General features: G+C 40.1%; 2 protein-coding genes across 2 annotated transcripts; one reads left to right on the forward strand and one right to left on the reverse strand.

Moving 5' to 3' along the window:
- The first annotated feature begins 595 nt into the window (after positions 1-595).
- Positions 596-6,142, forward strand: LOC124072232 (kelch domain-containing protein 1). Its single transcript, XM_046413459.1, has 14 exons — positions 596-740; positions 1,076-1,192; positions 2,001-2,071; positions 2,357-2,474; positions 2,916-3,028; positions 3,473-3,560; positions 3,862-3,945; positions 4,083-4,163; positions 4,310-4,368; positions 4,585-4,694; positions 4,777-4,849; positions 4,951-5,035; positions 5,338-5,390; positions 5,744-6,142. Exons 2-14 carry the CDS (start codon positions 1,085-1,087, stop codon positions 5,883-5,885), a joined length of 1,185 nt encoding a protein of 394 aa, XP_046269415.1. The 5' UTR covers positions 596-740; positions 1,076-1,084; the 3' UTR covers positions 5,886-6,142.
- Positions 6,143-6,227: 85 nt separating this feature from the next.
- On the reverse strand, positions 6,228-8,772 carry LOC124072233. Its single transcript, XM_046413460.1, has 3 exons — positions 7,895-8,772; positions 7,680-7,735; positions 6,228-7,233 (listed from the first exon to the last, which is right to left on the reverse strand). Exons 1-3 carry the CDS (start codon positions 8,366-8,368, stop codon positions 7,143-7,145), a joined length of 621 nt encoding a protein of 206 aa, XP_046269416.1. The 5' UTR covers positions 8,369-8,772; the 3' UTR covers positions 6,228-7,142.
- Positions 8,773-21,102: the final 12,330 nt, after the last annotated feature.

Genomic DNA, 21,102 nt, shown 5'->3' on the forward strand with positions numbered 1-21,102 from the left:
TTCATTACGTATATGTCACTGTATTTTGAGCTTATGAATGCTAAAGATATTTTGAAATTCTTACCTCTATTTTATCATAAAAATAACTGACCGTAGATACCTGTGGCGATACATCGATACATGGCAGTGAACAAATAAGATATTATGAAATAAACCTCACTAATACCTCACTAATAAATGATGACAAAATATATAATATTGACGGTGTGGAATAACATGCAACTTCATTGCATGTCATCTACAATGAGCAGTCGTTTTTTGTTTAAGATATTGTGTTTTTACACATTTCTATCAATGATTGTTTTGTTTCTTCATGCCACCTTTTCACCACATTATTTGTGTTTATCAGTCAATACAACATAAAATAAAAACCGCTATACACAACGTTGTTGTGTATGTACTAGCTTACATAATAAAATATCAAACACCATTTCAAGTTTCTAGGTTACTTCGTAATGTAAGGCTATGTCTTATCTGGTTCACTTATGCAATTACTAATTTTATAATGTGCGCGTCGTTTAATTCAACAGAAACAAAAACAAACAATAAAAACAAAACAAAACAAACAAAAAACACGGGGATTTTATTTTGACAAAAAAACAATCGGAAGTTGTATTTTATTTTGTAAATGTTTGGGAACAGTGCATCGATACTGGATCGAGACGTTCTTGTCAGCTGTGTTTTGGTGTTCACAACATGAGAACAAAAATCACATGACATCTAAAGATACACTATAACTTGTGAGTATGTTTAAAAGGTTTTTGTTGTTGATGCCTTCGTTTAAGCTATTTCCGTATTGTTGACACTGTTTGTTTTACCTTTCTCCACATATGGTTAGCCCTGCGAATGCAACGTTACGTAGCTTTTCAATTTAAATACCACGTATTTTACTCATTTTATTGTAAATTGATAACGACAACATAAGAAAATGGAAAGCCTGTTTTGTGTCAGCTTGCAGTGTATGTGTTACTGCAACAAAAGGCTAAAGGGAAGCCGAGAATGTGCCGTAGGTGACATTTTTAGACAGATTTGATAATTTTAGGCTCAAAGACACGTCTTCCTTTACTATTAATAGCAGCCCGTCATGGATGCAGCGCTTGAGAGGCACTGCTCGGAGCTGGTGGCCCGGGAGAGGAGCGGGCACACGGCTGTGGTGGAGGAAAACCTGCTCTATGTGTGGGGAGGTTACATGGTGAGAGACAAACAAATATTATCACATATTGTTAAAGTCCGTTTCAGTTTCATAGATAGATAGATAGATAGATACTTTATTGATCCCGAGGGAAAGTCAGTATGCTGAATCACTGAATCTTGATACCACAATGTAAAAATACACCAGTGAGATCTTGTTTTAGTTAAAGTGTGCTCAGGAGTACTTCAAATATCAAAAGTAAAAATATTTTATGCAGAAATATGTCCCCTTTGACTGTTAGACGATTAAATATTATATTATTTGGCTATTACTCATGTATTAATGTAAAACAGGATGTTATTGTTGTAAAGGGAGCAAATTTTTATTTTATAGCCCTATAGGAATGCAAATAAAATTATTATTTACATTACGAATTAATCGGTTGACAGTTTTTTATAATTAATCGATTTGAATTGTGAATTCTGAAACCGGTGGGAAATGCTGTCACTGTCACCCAGATGTCCAAACAGACACCTTCACAATGCTTGCTTTGTCCAAACAAGAGTCCATAGCTCAAAAATGATTGAAAATAATTGTGTACAATGTGCTATTTCTACTTGTTCTGCTTTGCTGTTTATACAGTACCCATACAAGCACATACAATGAAAAAAATAAAACAAATATACTCAAAGAATCTCAGCAAACCACTGGTTAGCCTGGTAACTTTAGCTTTAATATTTTGAATATAATTTTACTTACATGCTTTTGCATTGTTTTCTTTACTATCATTGATACTGTATATTTTTCAAGATGTACTGCTACTACCCACATTTATTTCATAGTAATAGATGTGTTGTATTCTCTACAGTCAGTAGCTGACGATGAAGTTTTCCTGCCCAATGATGAAATCTGGACATATGACTTAGAACGAGGTGTATGGTAAGAATACGAAATAAATTCCAATTCTGCTTGTTTGTGGTCAGAACCAAAATAGCAATGAATGCTTTCCCTTAATTTATTTTTCAACACATTCTGTCTTTTTATCCAACTTGCTGGTGATTTTCTTTTTTTTTGTTTTGACACAGTCGAGTCAAGCCACATTTTTCTGAGCACTTGCCTGGGGCTTTTGGCAGTCTTTTGGTCATTGTAAAATGTGTCATGACATAAATGAATATGTATGAATGACTACGTAGTTTATCCACATTTTTTAAACTCTATTTGTAGGGAAGTGTTTCACATGACAGGGGAAGTCCCTCCCTCGATGTCTGGGACCTGCGGCTCTTCCCTGAATGGACGCATGTACATATTTGGAGGTTGTGATGACAATGGACAAACCAATCAGGTGAGGCTGATGCTCCACACAGTTAATTATTCATTCATATGAGCTACACGTTTTTTCATTTATTTTTGTGTGATTAAATACTTTTATCATAAAAGTACGTGTGAAATTCTCCTGTCATGGTGTGGGCACTCTGATCCTGAGGAGCTTTTGTTGTTTGTCTCAGTTTGTTTTTACAATATATTGATAATGTAGCAGTGTGCGTAGCAAGAAAATTACCTACTCAGTTTTACCAGCCAAGCAGATGCTGCTTGTGCAAACATAAAGCTTATCTTTCTACATTTTTCTGACCATCAGAATTGACTTTGACAGCAGCCATGTCCAAAAAATGGACAGTACTCATTTAGCAAATCTGACTAAATGGACACAGTGGATCCAGTGTGGTCACAGCTTACACTAAGCAAAGCTGACATGAAGGAGTGATCAGTGTTTGACTTCAAACAGATCTATTGTGTGGACCTGACAGATGGTAAATACACGTGGAGGAAGATCATCCATGAGATTGGTTCTGCTCCTTCGCCGCGAGACAAACTGTCTTGCTGGGTTTACAATGGAAGGTAAGCACTACTGGCAAATTAGGATTTTGACTTTATGATCTGCTGCTTCATTATTGCTGCTCAAATGGTAAATTGATCAAATGGTCATGTCACGCAGATTTAGAGAGTTTGACTATGACTTATGAGAATGTTGCGTGCTATAAATCTGAATAATACTCACATGTATTCCACATTAACTCTTTCTTTGTCTGAGTAAATCACAATCCATAATCTGGTCTTAAAATTAAGTTACTTAACATCCAAATTGTATTTAGTTTTTTCTAGCTTCTCTTATCTTAAAAAAAGTCTATCAAGAAACAAAAACACATGCTCTGTCGAGTTCCTGCAACCATAAGGTTTTCTCTGTTCTAGTCTGTGTATGTCCAAATAAAATGGTGAAATGTAAATATTTAAATCAATCCATTATGAACTGCTAATCTTCTAATCTAAACTGATATTCTTCAGACTCATGTACTTTGGAGGATACGGTCACAAACTACTGACTGACGTCCATCGCAGGAACAGAAGTTTCATTGTCGATGAAGCATCATGGGTAATGCTTTTCATTAACTGTGAATCTGTCACGGATCTTCACACACGTCTGCCACCACATCAGTTCTGTGTTACTCTTATGTGAGATTTTGTTCTAAAACTGCATCAGGCTAGAAATTGAGCAGAAATTCACAAGCATTGAGCATTGAGGAATTTCAGCAGCTGGTGACACAACTCATTGGTAATGACCAGGAAAGCGCTCAAATGCCTCAGTATAAACTGAATCATTTTGTGTTGAAAAACAAAAAGAAAAATCTTTTTTTTGTTTTTTGGCTCTGTTTTAGCTATCTTGTTGTTTTCAGGTGGAAGACGTCTTCTGGGGTTGGAACAACGAGGTTCATGTATTTGACCCAATGCAAGCCAGTTGGAGTGAACCAAAGACCCATGTGAGTCAGTTAGCGAGTGATTCGTGCTTTTATGCACTGAATTTTTTTAAAAAGACAAACGGACGTTCAGCAGCATTGAAAATCTGTTAAGACAATTTGAAAAGTCCTGATTTCACAGTGACAGTTTTTGTACGCAGGGTCGTGCTCCCGCCCCCAGGGCCGCCCACGCCAGCGCCACGCTTGGACATAGAGGATACATTTGTGGAGGCAGAGTCATGGTGAGAGCTCCACGTGCTTTTCAGTTCTTCTCATAGATCAGAATTCACGTGCAGACAACAAGAAACCATCAGGAGACAGAAGGGACAGAAACACCCATTAAGGTCTGCTGTTTCTAACTTGTCCTTTTTTTTTCTTTCCAATGCAGGAAACCAGGACGAGTGACATTCACTGCCTGGACTTTGAATCATGGATGTGGTCAGAAATGTACGCATGAGACTTTGACCATTTTCAAGATTTGTAGAAATGATTCTTGCTTGTGTTTCAGCAAAGCGTACACATCACCGTCATAGACACTACAGTTTTAGATGCAAACTTCACTACAAGTTTGAAAAAAATGATTTATTTTATGATTCATTTTAAAATGGCCTTTTCTTTTAACAGGGTTGTCTTTGACAGTATTGTGCAAAATATGTTTTCCAGAGTCCCAGTGTCCGCCACACCAGTGGGCAGATCGTGGCACACGCTCACAGCAGTATCAAACAGCTCCCTGTTCCTGTTTGGAGGTCTCAGTGTGGACTGCAAACCAATGAGTAAGAAAATGTACCCACTTCTTCACTTTTATTTTCCTTGTTACTTTGGTCATTTAACATTCTTGTCATTTTTCTCAATCAGGCGATGGTTGGTTGTTTGATGTCGAAACAAAGAGATGGAGAGAAGTCGAGCATCCTTTTAAGAACAAGCCAAGGTACAAAGAAATTTACAGGTTTTGTATGTATTTAATAGTCTGTTCAAAGGTTGCTGTGAATTGTGAGCAGATTTTAAATAGCATCTTTTCCTCCGTTCAAGGTTGTGGCACACAGCATGTCAAGGCAAGGACTCCGACGTGATCGTGTTTGGTGGAAGTTGTGATTACATCCTCCTCGTTGACACTGTAAGTGTCACAGAGACACAGGCCCAGAAGCCGAAACTAATTTCAAAAACCTGACGTGAACTGACTCACTAAACTTCAGCATTTAACAATAAACCTGCACGATACAACAGCATCTCACATTCCTCATAAATAATTTATTTAATAATAAAAATCTACCCTGCAGAACGTCCATTTATGCACAGTTGGCACTTTGATCCAAATATTGAGCAAAACGGATGAGATTAAGTAAATGCGCTGCGCTTAGTCTTTTGAAAAATTACAGAACACGAAATACTTCATAAAACTTGCATATTTTCTTTCAGGGTCACTGCAATGATGCACTTGTTTTCCAGATGCAGCCATATCCTCTGTTCAGGTGATAACCTTCTACAGTTTCTCAGTCTCCAAGAGATCACTTATGAACAGAACCACAGCAAGACATTTTTTGTAGCAGAAATAGACATTTATTCAGAAGACTAGTCAAACACAGTTTAAATGGATTAATGTTGGCTACATTACATGTGGGTGTAGCAGTTCAAGAACCCAAGTAATGTGAGTGTTACTTACTGATAAGAGCCATCATTGATGATATTAGTTTCTTTTGTTATGAGAAGTACAAAATATCTGAAGCTACAAAGGTCTGTTTCTTTGCAGGTAATGTTTTATTTACTTCAGTTATGTAATCTTTCTACGAAAACAGAAATGAGAAATCACTTGTTCCTCTGACAGGATCTGCGAGGATTACATTGCAAAGAATGTGAAGAGCTACGAAGTGCTCAGAAATCAGCTTCCACTCCTGCCTCCCAAACTACTGACTGCAGTGCAGAGGAGGATGTCTTTCTACAGGCCTTCAAAGAAGCAAAAATACTAGTGATGAGAATGTCTCAATTGCCAACAACAATGCATTATCATACAAAGAGTACTGTACTTCTGTCAATGTGAACATCTCAGTCACACTATGTGGTAGCCTTTTAATTTTTTTTTACAAGTAAATATAATGTGCAAAAATATTTATGGTGTTATATTTTATCGTTTGCACATTTTATTTTGTACAGTCTGCTGTCTGCTGAAATGCTCTTACAAACCTGTTCCCGTGATGACTGCAATGATTAAATAGCACATCAAACACTTTTGCCTGACGTGGTTTATTAGGCTAGACAGCTGCTTTAAGCTTTGTTGTAAAGGTAGTTTCAAACAGAAACCTCAGACATGGTCAGAAATACACCAAATTTTATTTGAAATATAAAACAAAAACACAACACCCTCCCTCTGTTCTTCTGTTTGAACCTTTTGTTAAACAGTGACAAGTGCAGTCTGCCAACACATGCAGCGCTCGCATAAATGTTCGAGTTTGCGCATTCAACTACTGTGCTCCACCACTAAGTGGCAGCAGGTCTAAGCCTCAATACGGCTGAATCTTAAGTAAAAGTGAGCCCTGACTGCAGGTCTCTGTTGTCACACATTCCTTCTTCGTAAGGGTGGAGAGGTGTAGGAACTGCGGTCAGGAAGGAGACCTTAAGTAAACAACCCCAGCACATACCTTTGTAGGGTTTTCATTTATACAGAAAACTAGATACTATATTGCGTATTGCCTGCAGAAAACTGCTGGTGGTGGAAAATGTTGTCTTTGCACATAGCAGGCAAGAATGTGCCTTAACTGCTGAGTGTCAACAACCAGAGAAGTACCTGTGCTCTCTCCTTTACCCATTAACAGACAGGCTAAAATAAAGCAATAGCTAAGGAACAAGTAGGTGTGCTCTCTGTGGGGGACCTGCCCGGGGGGGTCGGGGGGATGACACCTTGTGACAGTGACACTGCAGATAGTGCACCTGGACCGTGTGGAAAACCGTTTGGCGCCTGTTCAAGTTGCTGTTAAAACTCTGCGATTACACCGCTTCATGTTGTTAAATAAGAATTAGGTGACTGGAGTGTAGCAGTTTCAGTTCAACACAAACAACGTTACATTTATCCAGAATTTATCCCTGCTTAAGTACAGTGAAAGTATTGTCTTCCTTACTAGCAGGGAAATGTCAAAAAACAACCCTGGCTCCCTTTTTAAAGTTTCTTCTGCAACTTGCTGTATCGGATGAAGACAGCTGAAAAGGACAGCAGCTTTCTCAGCTGGGGGTCAACTAAACTCCCTCTCAATAGTGTCCATCAGCTCTTCTTCTGATCCATCGTACAGGATGACTGGCATGGTGAGAGAGGAGGTATGGCAGCTGGGGAAGGAGAAGGAGAGAAAAATGGCAACAACATGGTCAAAAACCAGGGAATAATACTCCACAATGTGTTCTTTTCAGACCAGATGTGTCTGTTTTGAGAAAAAAGAAAATCAGCCCACAGCATCATCAAATATCATGCACAGATTTGGACCATTATGGTTAGAGGGCCAATGGGATTTAATACATTCTGCCTATAGTTGTGCTTAAGGCAGGTTATGTTTTTCTTGCTTGTGCTTCCGGTTTTCACACTCTCCTCCAACATTGCAGCAACAATAAACACTTGTTTGTTTCTGCCCTGCTGGCAGACGTCTGACTAATCTGATCTGTCCTGAGAATAATGGGTTGGTATTTCGATCTCTTCAGTGAATTTGATCTGGCCCTCCTCGGCTTTTACTACTCCACTGAGCTCAGAGATCAATTATTTATCACAGTTGTCTACTTACGTTTGTTTCTCCGGTGTGGGAACAACTTCCAACAAAGCCCCTCTTGTCAAAAAGCCCTAAGAGGAGGAGGGACATAAACCAAAAAGGAAATAAGGGATATAATATGTTTTCATCTCAGCACATTACACTTCTCCAGGCCCATTTTTACTTTAAAATGGTGACTTATCATATCTTCTACAATTCTGATTATTAAACAGAAAAATAAAAGTTCTTACACTGTGCTGACTTGGGGGTGCAGGTGTGTGTTTTTTAAAGTGTGTGAAAGCATCATTGCTCCTCTTGTTTACAACTCTTGATCCACCGTCCGGGCCACGTGGCTCCTCTGAGCTGGACTCCTCGTCGTCCTCCTGACTGAAGTGACACAGTCCGTATGTTTTGGATCTGATGACAGTCTTCTTGGGTGGATTTTTCTTCACGGCAGCCCCTCCTCGCTCCTCGTAATCTGCTAGAACTGTGTCCAACTCTCCATCAATGTCATCGTCCTCCCTGGAAAAGTCAGAATCGTGTCCTTCGCTGTGGCAGTCCGGGTGCGCGCGGTTGCGCGCGTTGCGCAAAATTGCATGGATTTTGATAGGCTTGAACGGACGGTTGTCCCTCTTGGCTGTAGTGCCAGCAGCTGTGTTGGTCATGTTCACCTCGCTGACACACGCAGGTGCAACTTTCTTCCCTCGGCTTGTTCCGCTGCCCATGTCCGTCTGACTGCTTTCAAAATCTAAATGCAAAGTCCCATTTCCAGACTCCTCTCCTGGCACACCAGAGCTCCCAGAGTTGAATATTAACCAACAAAGGCTTGATCCGGCAGCGTTTAAGGTCACTTCTCAGTTAGGTCTACGTTTATGAGACAGTTCTTTGGCTAAAAATCAGAAGGCCAATTTTCTTGACACTGTTCAGCCATAGATCTGCAGGCGCACGGCTCAAACTATCGACTTGAGTCGCTGCCTGTAAACTTTCGGGTAACTCCACATCAGGCTGAGAAGTATCCGTTACATAACACCGGTTTGGCTCAGGACCCCGAGCAGAAAACTCCGCCTTCTCATAGAGACTAACACGCACTCTTTATGTTTCTAATCCATTTCCATTTCCTACTGGACAAAAATGACTTCAACTTTAGAGAGATGGGCTCCGCCTGTGGGCCCACTTTCCTATTTGTTCTTTATTTGGTATAGAATAAAAACCCAAGAAACAAGAGCCTCTGCATTTAAACATACAGCCATCTTCTGGATTGAGAAAGAGGACTTAGTCAGTATGACCATAAAAAGGCTAACAGGGACCAATTAGTTTGATTTATCTGCATCACATCAGCTACAATGACCAGCCTTTTACCCGTCTGTGTTCAGCTAATGGATTTTATTGAGGCAACTGAGGTCAGGAGTGAGTGAGGTCCTGTCTGCCCATCGGGTCCAAGGGGCCCCTCAGCACAACCAGCCCCTTCAGTGACTGATTAAGACTCGAGCACTGAGCCACAAGAGAGAGGGGGCATTCTTTTCCAACAGTCTGGGCTTCCCAGAGATTCCTCACTAAGCTTTTGTTTGGTCCACTCGTATACAAAAGACAGCATCTCCCTGCCAGAGCTGCCTGACAAGAACCCGGAGCTCACCCACGTAAAGAGGTTGTTTGCTATCTTTCATTAAGTGCCTCATTCTCCCTCCCTTTCTCTCTCTTTCTCTCACACACACACATATACATACGTGCACGTGTGTGTGTGTGTATGTGTGTGTATGTGTCCCAAACAGCTGTGCAACCTGTTCTCTCTGGAGGATGACCAAGTCAAAGACACCTGCTGTTTAAGCAACTGGTTATTTTCCAAACTGTGAATGTGAGCCTGCAAGTCCCAGATGTGTCATTGAGGAAATTTCTGCTTTACTTTTTTGAATTTTTCAAAGAACACATGTGAGATGTTGGGGGAAAAGATTGACACTATTGTTCCTTCAATTAAATGTTAGTGAAATAGGAGGCTTGTGCTGGAAACCAATCATGTGTCCTGGTTATAACCATTTCAACATGGACTGTCCATTTCAGTGCTGCTGTCTTTTCTTCTCTTGGTTTTCTTCACGGGAAAATTAATTTCAGATCAAAACTGGAACATCCTTCTGATTGTGTAACAATTGTGTTATTGTGTACTATTCTTGCCTGTCCAAAAAGTCTAATATGATTAAAGTGAAAATAGAAGTATTTATCCTAGAGTTTACTCAAAAGTAAAACGTACACAAACGAGCTGCTGCTCTTAGAGTCTTGTTTGTCTTGTTTTTTTCTTCTCCCATCTCTGTTATTCTCTGCCTGCACCAGCGTATCATTAAAAAGATCAGGCGGCCACATCTGGAGAAGAACTCAACAGCTTCCAGACGAGGGGGAGGATCCGCCACAAGACGGAGGCCACAGCTACATAACTGTGGTTTCCTGACTTCTCCCAGATTCAAGAATATTCCTCCTCCCATGAATGAAGACTTGAAAGACTGGGAAAAGTTCAGTCTCTGTACAACTCTTGTTCTGGATTCTGCACAGCTTTGCTTATGAAAATGTTCAAACTATGCATTGACATGATTTTTGGAGCGTGGTTAGATTATTTGTGAGCTGCTTTTTCACTGTATTGAACGCCCTTTGTCCTCTCCAACAGCAGGAAAAGCATGTGTGAGACATTTTAATTATTATGGCACAACTGCTCCATTTTAAGAGCAACAAATAAAACTGCTGTTGGCATGTTTGAGTCAGAGAAACATTTCTGGCATATGTCTGGCAAAACCAAATCTCTAAAGAGTATTTAACGAGCCAGCTGCCCACTGGTAGGCATTCCAGTAAAACTGTCCGAGCCTTTCACCCCTGCAGGCACACAAACATGAACATGACAGGGTCAAGAAGAAACACACACCGACATGCAGTAGTTCTGTTTTTCTCGAGGGTCTCATGTCCAACTTTAACTTTATCTAACAATTACTGGTATGTCCTAAGGCTCCACTCTAATCTTAAATGTAACACTGTAAAACTCTCAAAAAGACACAAACCATTTTTAGCAGGGATCCTTAGGGTGAAAAATCCTTCAAAGTCTTTAAGGTAAATGCAAACATCAGCTTTCTAACATTCCTACAGCGACAATGTCAACAGGCCGATGTTCAGTGGATATAACATTCAATACGTTTGCATTCTAACATATACATCTGAGGCCGACTGGGGATGTCATAAACCAAAGGACACAGTGAAATTCCGATAAAGGATCATCAAAGTTACTATGAGAAATCATTCACGTGGGGGCATGAATGTCTGTACTAAATTCAAGTCCATACTAAGTCCATCGCATAGTTCGATCCACAAATGTCAAGTTTGTGGTGGCTCTAGAGGAAAAGTCAGAACATCACCAAAGGCATCAGGATTTATCCTCTGAACATTGCGAAAATGTATGAGCCAAACCTCATGGCAACCCAGTAGCTGTTCAGAAATTCTAACCTGAACCAATGTGGCGAACTGACCGACAGACGTTGGCAACTGCTAGCTGTGAGGCTAAAGGTGCCCAAACCAATTAATTTGCACCATGGTTTATAGGGTATCTGGAACTTTATGAGCGTGTGTGTGTGTGTGAGACTGTCTGTATGCAGCATACAATTCAGCCAATATTTCCTCTCTTTTTACAGACCTCGCATCAGCTACTGAAACTATTCTGAATTTCCACAATACACTCCTCAGGAGACATTTTGTACAACAGAAGACACCAAAGCTGTTTTCTGTCTCTGCAGTCTGACAGAAGATCTATCGAGACGCTGCTCAGATGTAATCAACTGAAGAGATGAGCAAAGCTGAGACAGAGGGATATTGTAAGTCGGACACAGTGACATAAGGTTGTCTGGGCGACAGCCAATGCAGCCAAGAGGGGTTCAGCTGTAGTAAAAGACCAGGGGCAGCCCTGTTTATCTTTGACCTATCCCTCTTAATCCGCTCGATTACTAAATGTAAATTAAAGCTTTTACTCTAGAGTTGCCGTTGAAAAGACGTCACAGAGATGAACTTGTGACCTCTGGACAAGGTTTGTGGGAAATCTTTTCAGGGCTCGCTGCAACACCCCCACCCCCCCCACCCCGTCAAGCACATTAATAATGATGACGTACTTAGTATATTTCTTGCTGACAGTTTTGCTGTAAGGCATGAGATGTCAACCTTTTGTTCTGATCTCATGATTTGGTTCATGTTACCATAGCATCACATGGTGAAAAGAGTGTGATGATTATAACCAGCAGATGGAGCCGGAATTCAAGAAAAGCCAACCGCTCAGGAACTCCCCTGTTGATTACTGCCAATAGAGACACCAAAGGGTCCTTATGGAGGCCAATGGGAGCCTGCAGAGCGTCTGCAATGATAACTTTGATTTCTAGGTTTAATGTGAGGAAGGTTCAGCTAAGCTCACTGGAAAGCAAACAAAGAGCTCCCTGTATGGGGGTTTGTTTGTATTGATTTTTTTTTTTTAATAGTAATGTAAGAGAAACATTTCACAGTATGTTAAATAATCTTTCATAAATTTTATCTTGCCTTGGTCAAAGTGATAAATACAGTAAAAAAAGAAAAAGAAAGTGAAGAAAAAAAAAAGTAGTGTAACAAAAACACAGGTAGAGAAGAGTCAAAAAATGATTAAAGTGACTGACAGGATTATTTATCTAAATCAACACCATAAGCTACTTGGTCACACCAGACCAAAGGTAAGGCTGTCGCAGCAAATCCTCATGACTGCATTAATTAGTTGTCCAAGAGTGTGTTTTATTAATCATAATTCCAGCTTTTCATTTGTCATTGGAAGAATGGTTCATACTGTATACAGTATGAAGTTACAAAGGGTCATATTTAAACCTGCAGTGTTTTCATGGCCACTTGGTGGCAGCAGAAACAAATTGTGAACACAACACTGACATAGCATCATGTTTTAAGTTGATATCATGGACTTGTTTGCGAACATTTGCTTATTTGTATCAAGCAGTTACAGAGATACATTAAGAATTACAAGAATTAATAGGAAGCCCTGTAACAGGCCACCTGATGAATGTAAGCCCAATACTCACTCACAGTCTTTTTTGGTCATATTGTTTCAGTTGGTACATTTTTATGAAAAAATATCCATTATAACTTCATCAAGATGAAAGAACAAACCATTTGAACACAAATACAACCCTGTGCTTGAAGATGTGGATAAAAAATATGTGTTGTAAATAAGTACCCTACATTTTTTTTTGTCTTGATTTACACTCACTTCCCCAGTCCTTCTTGCTTCTGTGTTGTGCTGTAACACTTTGTGCTGCAAAGTCTTCTCAACCCAGTCTGTGGTCACTACTGCAGTGACCCATTTTTCTGTCAAAAGGCCATGTAATCAACAGAAAACAATTACTGCCTCTCTCAAGCGTTCAAAGCACTCAATACCAGCATCTGCTCACTTCCTAATTACCTACTAGGTAAGAAGCTTCATTTGGAGAGGAACTCACAGCAATCAATCCTTGCATTATACTTGGCTTGCTTGTCAGCATCCTAATGTGTCAGATTGGAAGTGTCAGGTCTGTTCAGTTCAATTCTATTTGATTAACTTCTTAGCTTATATGCCTTTTCTCTAATTTACATATAAAATTCTAATTTAATTTTCTAATTTAATCCACTGTAAACTAGTGACCTGAAAGTGTACTCACCCATTTGTTCTCAGGCTCATGCTAACATGGTTCTGCCTCCACAACACATGACATTAAAATCGTGTTCCCTTTGTCTAGTGTTGTTTTTAAATGTTTCCTTAGCTATTCGAGATACTTCTTCTGGCAGACAGTGTGTCATGTCAATTAGGGCAAGTTGCCGTGAAGCTTTGGCTCAGTCAAGTCCATGCACCAAGGTAAAGCTGTAGTACATCCTGTTTCGCAGGAATTCCTCATGTTCTCATTGGCTGCGTCATGTGTCTTGGTGCGTTTGTAACAGTAATTTGGAAACAGTTCGTAAAATCAAGACTTTAAGAGTGGATATGAAGAACTAAATTCTTACCAGAGCTGAAGTATGTGTTTACAAGTTTTGCTTGATGTGACTCCAAAAATGTCAGTGTCCGTCTGTCGGTCCTCTACTTTGGTCGAATGGCAGTGAATCCTACTGATGCTGATCCCCTGATCACCAGCTAGTTGATGTTTGTAGTTCGAGTGAAATGTCTCAACAACTACAGAGTGGATTGGGATGAAATTTAAAAGACACATTCATGTTCCCGTCAAAATGAATTATCATGACTTTGATGATGCGCAACAGAACAAAATTTCAGTTTACTTTGATTTATGACCAAATACCTGCAGAACTAATGATATCCCCATCAACTAGTCGGCAAATACTAGCATGGTGGTGTAATAGTATTTAGTGCAAGTTAGCTCGCGTAGCTTTGGCATCACAGAGCTGCTAGCATGAGAGATTCTTACCCATTTTGATCGGGTATCAGACAGGTACTGGTAGTGGTGGTGCTCAGAGCAATTCAGTTTTCACTAAATTCCCTCAGTAACATCGGAATAAAAGAGTTGGATTAACACAGGTTCCTTATCACTTCTGTGTTGTTTTATTGTTCATGGCTGCAGCAGATTTATCCCAGCGAGTAGCAAGGCAAATTGCAATCAGAAGCAGTGTTCTAGTAACTGTAAACAATCCACAATCCATGTAAGAAGCTATACCGCATAAATGCTGTTTCCACCACTGAAAAAAGAGTTACTGAACAGCACTTCAAATCATTTTTGTCAGTGATTTCCTGTCCTTTCTCTTTTACTCTGTGTCAGAACAACAGAGAGAATATGAAACTTGATCTGATTCCCTCCCAAGGTATTTCTCTTCCAAAAACAGTTTGAAAGTAGAGGAAAAGTACAGAAGTTCCACAAGAGGAAGCAACGCCAGTTTGATGCTGTCCACGGTGCTGACAGGCCACAGATAGCACTGAATGGACAGCTGCACTAAAAAAAAAATAAATAAAAATGAACTGAATTGATTATGTACCAGGGGTTGACACAAATGTCAGGGATTTTGTGCCCAAGGAAAACCCTGCAGACCTGCTGAAATCCCCAGGTTCTTAAAAATTGATGTGAATTACAATGACAATACATAATTGACAAAATTGGAAAGTTCTGCTCTGGCTTTGCCAGAGGTGTGTGCACCAAAGTCTCTCTTTTTAAGCGCTCTGTAATAGGAAAACCTTCACTGGTGGCTGAACAATAAAGCAACGTTTGGTTTTGTTGCAGAATTGACAGACAACAGGGCATGTGGTGGGTTGTAGAGAGATTGTTACTCACAGTGTATTTTCCCAGACAAAAACAAGTATGGATGCGCTGAATGACATGCAGAAACACAGCTCAGTGTTTACTGTGTGTGTGTGTGTGTATGCTTGTACCTGGCCTCAAGCAAGCCTGCCAGATATGCGAAATGGTATAGTGTGCCATGCGTGTGCACAGTCCGCTGCTCGTGTTATATATAATAGGACTGTTGACGGCTGGCATCATTATCGGCCCTGTCTATGCCAGTCTAAAAATATGGTTCAGAACTCCAACAGTATGTGGCATTTATGTAACTGAAGAATGGGAGAGGGGTTTGGATCACAAGCTGTTTCTATGACAGTCCAGAGCCAATGTGACAGAAAGGGCGGTAGAGGAGGAAAGATCCAGACCGAAGTAAAAAAAAAAAAAAAAAAGAGAGAGAGTGGGAGGGAGTTCAGTGTGTGTGGGGGGAGTGCTGAGAAAGAGATAGAGATGGAGAGAGGTGTGGAGGAGGTGCCTCAGCTCCATTATCATGCACATTTTAGATATCCCTGCAAGGGCCACTTACAAAGAAACTTTCACTTGTCTGGAGCATATTTCTTCAAACTGTGGTTCATCGTCTGCTAATGCAACATTATGCTGTTTAATTTTATAACTCTTACAAATATTATCCCAGTAACGTGTATTGGAAACTATAACAGTACTCTCAACTGAAGCAAATGTGGAATTAAATTCAATTTCAACTTGTAAGTGAAATTTAACAAATTAAAAGGAAGAATCCCAAAAAAGATAAATCAGCGTCCGGTTCAATTTATATTTTGGCTTTGAAGGCCCTAAAAACAAAGGCCCATTTTCTCAGTTTCTCACTCTGAGTGACATGTGCTGACAGAAAACTGGAGCTTTTTACATCTTGTCTTTTTATCTGAGGTCTTCTCGCTGCTTTGCAGTGAGCGGGTGTTGTCAATCAGTCACTGAATCAATCAATCAAATTGGAAATTAGCGACAGTTGTGGGATTGCTTATTCTTCTTGCCAGGCCTCATTCACATCTGAATAGACCCACACAGTCTTCCTGAAGCATTTTATTTGAGTTTTTGATGGTGAAACTCTTAACAGACTTCTCTACGCTCCTACCTTGAACAGTAATTTCCAAACCATAGCACATCAACAATACCAAGGCAGTATCATAACCTACAATTGTCAGGTTCCTTCAAGAAGAGTTTATCATTGGAAAAAGGCTCATTTAGGGAATAAAGTTAACCTTTTGTTTAACCAAGCATTTTCTTGGTAAATTGTAAACAAAGCATCAGATTTAAAATGCATTTTCATTCATAACTCTGTACGATAATACTAGAGCTACCTGGCTTCACTCTGCAATACAACAAAGCTTTTCACATGGATCATCAACTGGTGAGGATGTTGACTTTATGTGGGATATACACAGCTTTATGGTCACTCTTTTACTGCAGTATCACACAGCCCTCAAGTGCATATTTCAGAACCTTTTACAAGGTTCTCTATAACAAGCCTTGACTGAAAAACCGAAAAGACAGGAGACAGTGTTTTGAACCAGTACATGGAACCAACATTAGCTTTATTCAGGCTTTCATCCAGCTTGTGCTTTCTTATCTCTCTGTTGAGTTGCCTCACAACAATCACACTGGTTTGTGACATTGTAAACATCGCACATAAACCTTTACTATCAGGTAGCAGCATGTGGATGCATTGATGTGATTCCTTGTTTGTTGTGTCGTTGTTCTCTGTTCCTCTGCAGCATCTCATGCTTACACACCGGACTCCGGGGAGGGAATCCACTCAAGTGTGATTAGAGTAGCATTATTGGATAAATGTTTCCTCTAATTAACATGCAGTTAAAGTCGACGGGAAGACCTCATTGATATTTGCAGCATCCATAAGGCCTGATGATCAACCCCCTCCCCCGACATTTTACAATCTGGCATTCACACGTACACATTTAAAATGAGCACAATTTTCCACAGATAGTTTGGACTATAAAGGGACAGAGCTGTAAGAGGAAATCTGGTTCTTGATTGAGCTCTTGATTGACTCTTGATAGATTTTAAATCCAAAATGTCTTGATCTTACCTGACATTCTTATCAGGTTTTATTTTTTTGTGAATTATCAGGAAACTTTGCCATTTGAAATATCTCATCGAACAAGTACTTAGTGTTAACAATAAAAAACTATTACCCTTAAAAAGACCCTTTAAGATTGCAGAATCGCCTATCTGTCAGTATTATTACATGTATATCAATACTGATATATTCATAGTGGATTTTTATTACTGGTGCCTTAATGTGTGGACAGCAATCTAATGTTGTAGCTGGTCAAGGTGGATCAACTGTGCAGTTTAAGCTTTATCAATATATTGTATTTCAATCATGTTTTGTATTTAAATCTGTTTGTAAAATACAAATAGATGTATAAAGTGGCATAAAATATGAATGAGCACATACAGGCTGTACTTAAGTCAAGTAATTGAGTGAATGTACTTCTGCCACTGTGGGCTGCTTACATTTTAAAGCCCATACATTTTGGAGTTGATAATCAAAGAATAAGACCTGTGTTTGGGAATAATGTGTGTGATCCTGGTTCTGAGTAAGACACCTTATTTTGATCTTCTTCTTGTGTGGAATAGAGTTACCCATTCTTGACAAATTACACCTGGTAAGCAAGTCTGAAACACGTTACCTCGGTGTTTGTAAGATTTATGAGTACGTCTGCATCCGCATCTAATTCACTTGGATCTGGCAGAAATGGCAGAAAGTCCATGATGGCGGGGAAAAAAAAGGAGATTTCCTCAACAGTTTTTGTGAAGACGTATGCACTTCCCGCATCATTCAAAAGAGGTTGTAAAAGTTAACAACCTCTGCATATAATAGGAAAGCAGTAAACATACTCTGACATATGGCAGGTTATGCTGATCAAAGCCTTACAATAGGGTTTAGAGAAGGGGCAAACAGGAGCAGATTGAGACTTCAGCGTTTCTTCACTTAATGGCATTTTCTTGAGTGAAAACTGATGTCACATGAATTAAACTTTATGTGTTGTGAAATATCACCCCATGTGTAACTACCCTGCAAAAATACTCCATTTTTAAAAGCATGGGAGTCCTTCTTCAGCCTGTGTAACCTATAAAAATGCTCAGCCATTCATGACATTTCTTCTTTTCGTATTTTGCAGATTTCAAAAAGAGCATGAAACTAACTCACCCCAAATGGGCCGCTGTGTATTGTCCATATGAACTGATTTGGCTCTCTGGCTGTCTTGCACACAGCTCTACGCTGCTGTTGTTCTGCTTGTGTTATCAGAGCACAGCGGACTGGGCTGAATAATTCAATGCTCCCAGCAGCACCTCTCTCTTTGCACCGACCTAGTTTACATCAGGAGTTTACAGGTTGGGGGCTGCAGCCTCGCATCTCTGTAGCCTTGGATATCAACCCTGGCCATGCAGGAAAAAACTCTGTACAAGATCAGCCTTTGACAGTCTTGGAGATTAAAGTTAGACTGTACTAGATTGAACTGAATGTGTCATGTCTGCGGATTGTATACTGCCCTAAATAAACAGTTTTTGCTATGTGTCCTCCCCTGTCACAGTTGATTTAAAATCCACAGTCTCAGTGGCTCGAGTCCAGTAGTCAAACAGGTTGCAGGACTTTACTTTGAGCACCATCCAGCGACACAGTGTTAGTTCAACCGCCCGCCAGGCTGACGGGGAGAAATGTTACGCCTGTTAAGCAGACCACCAACGTCGGAAAGTTCAACTCGGTGACAAGCCTGATGGTCCTCGTAGCTCTCCTTTGACCTGCCAAGACTGTTGAGCCCAAATGAGCTTAAAAAACAGCATGAAACACAGGCTGTAGAAGCTCATCTGTGAGAGGCAGCCTGCTCGCCACAAGCTCCAGATTCAAGAGTTGCTGAGAGGTGACAGTACAGATCCGTCACACAAAATCATGTTTTGGAACGTTTTTGGAATTGTAAATGTACGTATTTCATCTTTCCCTCCGAGCACTGACTGAGTTCAGTGCACTTCAGTTTGAAAAAAAAAAAGAGGTTGACTTTTCCCGCGTTTTCTTGCTTTGTTGTTTTAACTAAACTACAGGCGGAAGAACAGATGCCAAGCACCGGAGTAAAGAGTTAATGAAATCTTCCCTCGAGAGAAAGAGATGAAAAATCTGAAGAAGAAAAATTGAATTGGGCAGCGTCGGGTTCAGGGAAGCCAAGGTTAAGGAAATGCAACAAAGCAGCGCAGTGTTTTCATAGAAAATCAATACTGTGCTTCTCATTAATGTCCTCATACTGCTGTGTGGAAGAGAGGTCCGATTTTTCAACATGCAGGGAACAATGAAGAAAGAGAAATCACGTCTGCGTCCGTATTAGAGGTCCGTGAAGACAATTGATAGTTAAAAATGTTCTTGCTGTAAATACACTAATAAGACAATGTGTTGCCACAAAAGCACGGCAGGTGGGGAGATCGTTAATTATTTCTTTCTTTCAAACAGCCCTTTTAACTTCAAAGTTTTCAGACTCAAACTGAGCTCACTTCTCAGAGGTACAGAGGCAATCTCATTACTCTCAACTCTCATGTTCGCAGCACATTTCCAACTTTCTTTTGACCCCTGGCTGACCTCCCATTAGCAACAGCTATCACAGTCTGACATGGATATCACCGCTTCAGGTCAATATTCAAATCACACCTCAGATGTGGAGTGGCCTTTACTGCCAAGTTTCTGTTAATCCATTCTGGGCAAAAATGAAAGAATTATCTCCCCATTTGCCAAAAAAACTCTTTCCTAAAACACTTGCAAGATGTTTTCTTGGAATACTGATTAGCAGTGAGAAATTGCTAATCAGGTGTCTCAGTACAACTGAAAATCTCTCTTGCCAAAGTATTTTATTTCCTGAATGCTGATGGATTTTTTTTGTTATCACTTGCATTACATTACAGAAATTACATTTTCATTTATTTATTTTTTTTTAATTCCATTAGCAATTGACTGCCACCACACTATTGTGACTATTGTGATGCCTGTCAGGCTAATGACAGTGATTGGGTGGCAGATTTATCCTCAAAATCTGTGATAATTTTTGTGACAACGGGTCACTGTTTTCAAACTGAGACAGACAAAACCAGGCTTCTCATTTCCTCTTGGCGACCACTGAGTTTACTGGCTGCGAGCTGTGACTACCTAGCCAATAAAACTTCATGACTTGGTTGAAAACCCCATCTCTGGCTGTCTTTTATTTATATATTTATGTTTCAAGATGGCTCCTTTTCATTTTTATATCATGCGTAATAATGCACTAAAAGCCAAGTTTAGGCTATGGCTAAAGCTGCATATGTCCCAGCTACAGCATTGTCCTCATATTGCAGATTAAAGATATACTTAGTCCTGTGAGTATGACAAACAAAAAATAGGCCTAAGAGCAGATTGTTCTTTTGTTTTAACATAACGGTAAAACTTTTTGGCTGTTTACCTACATATGTGCTTTTGTTAAGAGCAGGTCAGAGCGGTCAATGTCAGCCTAAAGTCTGACACAGTAACATCTAGAGTTGGCTTCCACTGTGGAGAAACACACAGTGATCTACTGGTGTGAATAGTTTTTCTTCTTTATTACATGACGCGTAACCTCAGAAACCAAATGTGAGAATGTGTCACTCCGGAAATGCAACTGCAGATAGTATGTTTGCATCTGCATCTTACATGGCAGCAGAAAAACACCTTCTTTAATCCCTTCCCTACACTTGTGCTCCTCTGTTTTTGCCTGTTGAGGCTTACTGATCTAATGTCAGTCATTTCAACTCAGTGCAGGTTTGTATCATAATGGACGACAACATCCCTGCTGCTAATAAACACAGCTGAAGGTCAAGCTGCTCCTGGTGCCCGCATCCCAAAACAAAAGACTACATATTACCTCTGTAAGTGCTACCAACAATATGTCACAGTAAATTAAATTTCTCCCCCCAATGCACTCAAACACACACACACACACACAGGCTTCAGCTGCTGCTTGATTTCCTCAGACACTGACCTCTCTTTGCCGGTCAGCGCAGTCAGGCAGGAGAATGAAGTGTACGAGCCCCGGCCACAAAAGGCCATCCCTGCTTAGCTCGCGATCTGAGCTGCCAGAGCTGACATCAGAGGTGTTATTACCATATAAATGAGATAAGGTCTTCAG

This window comes from Scatophagus argus, chromosome 15 (assembly GCF_020382885.2).
Source record: "Scatophagus argus isolate fScaArg1 chromosome 15, fScaArg1.pri, whole genome shotgun sequence".
Taxonomy (NCBI): domain Eukaryota; kingdom Metazoa; phylum Chordata; class Actinopteri; family Scatophagidae; genus Scatophagus; species Scatophagus argus.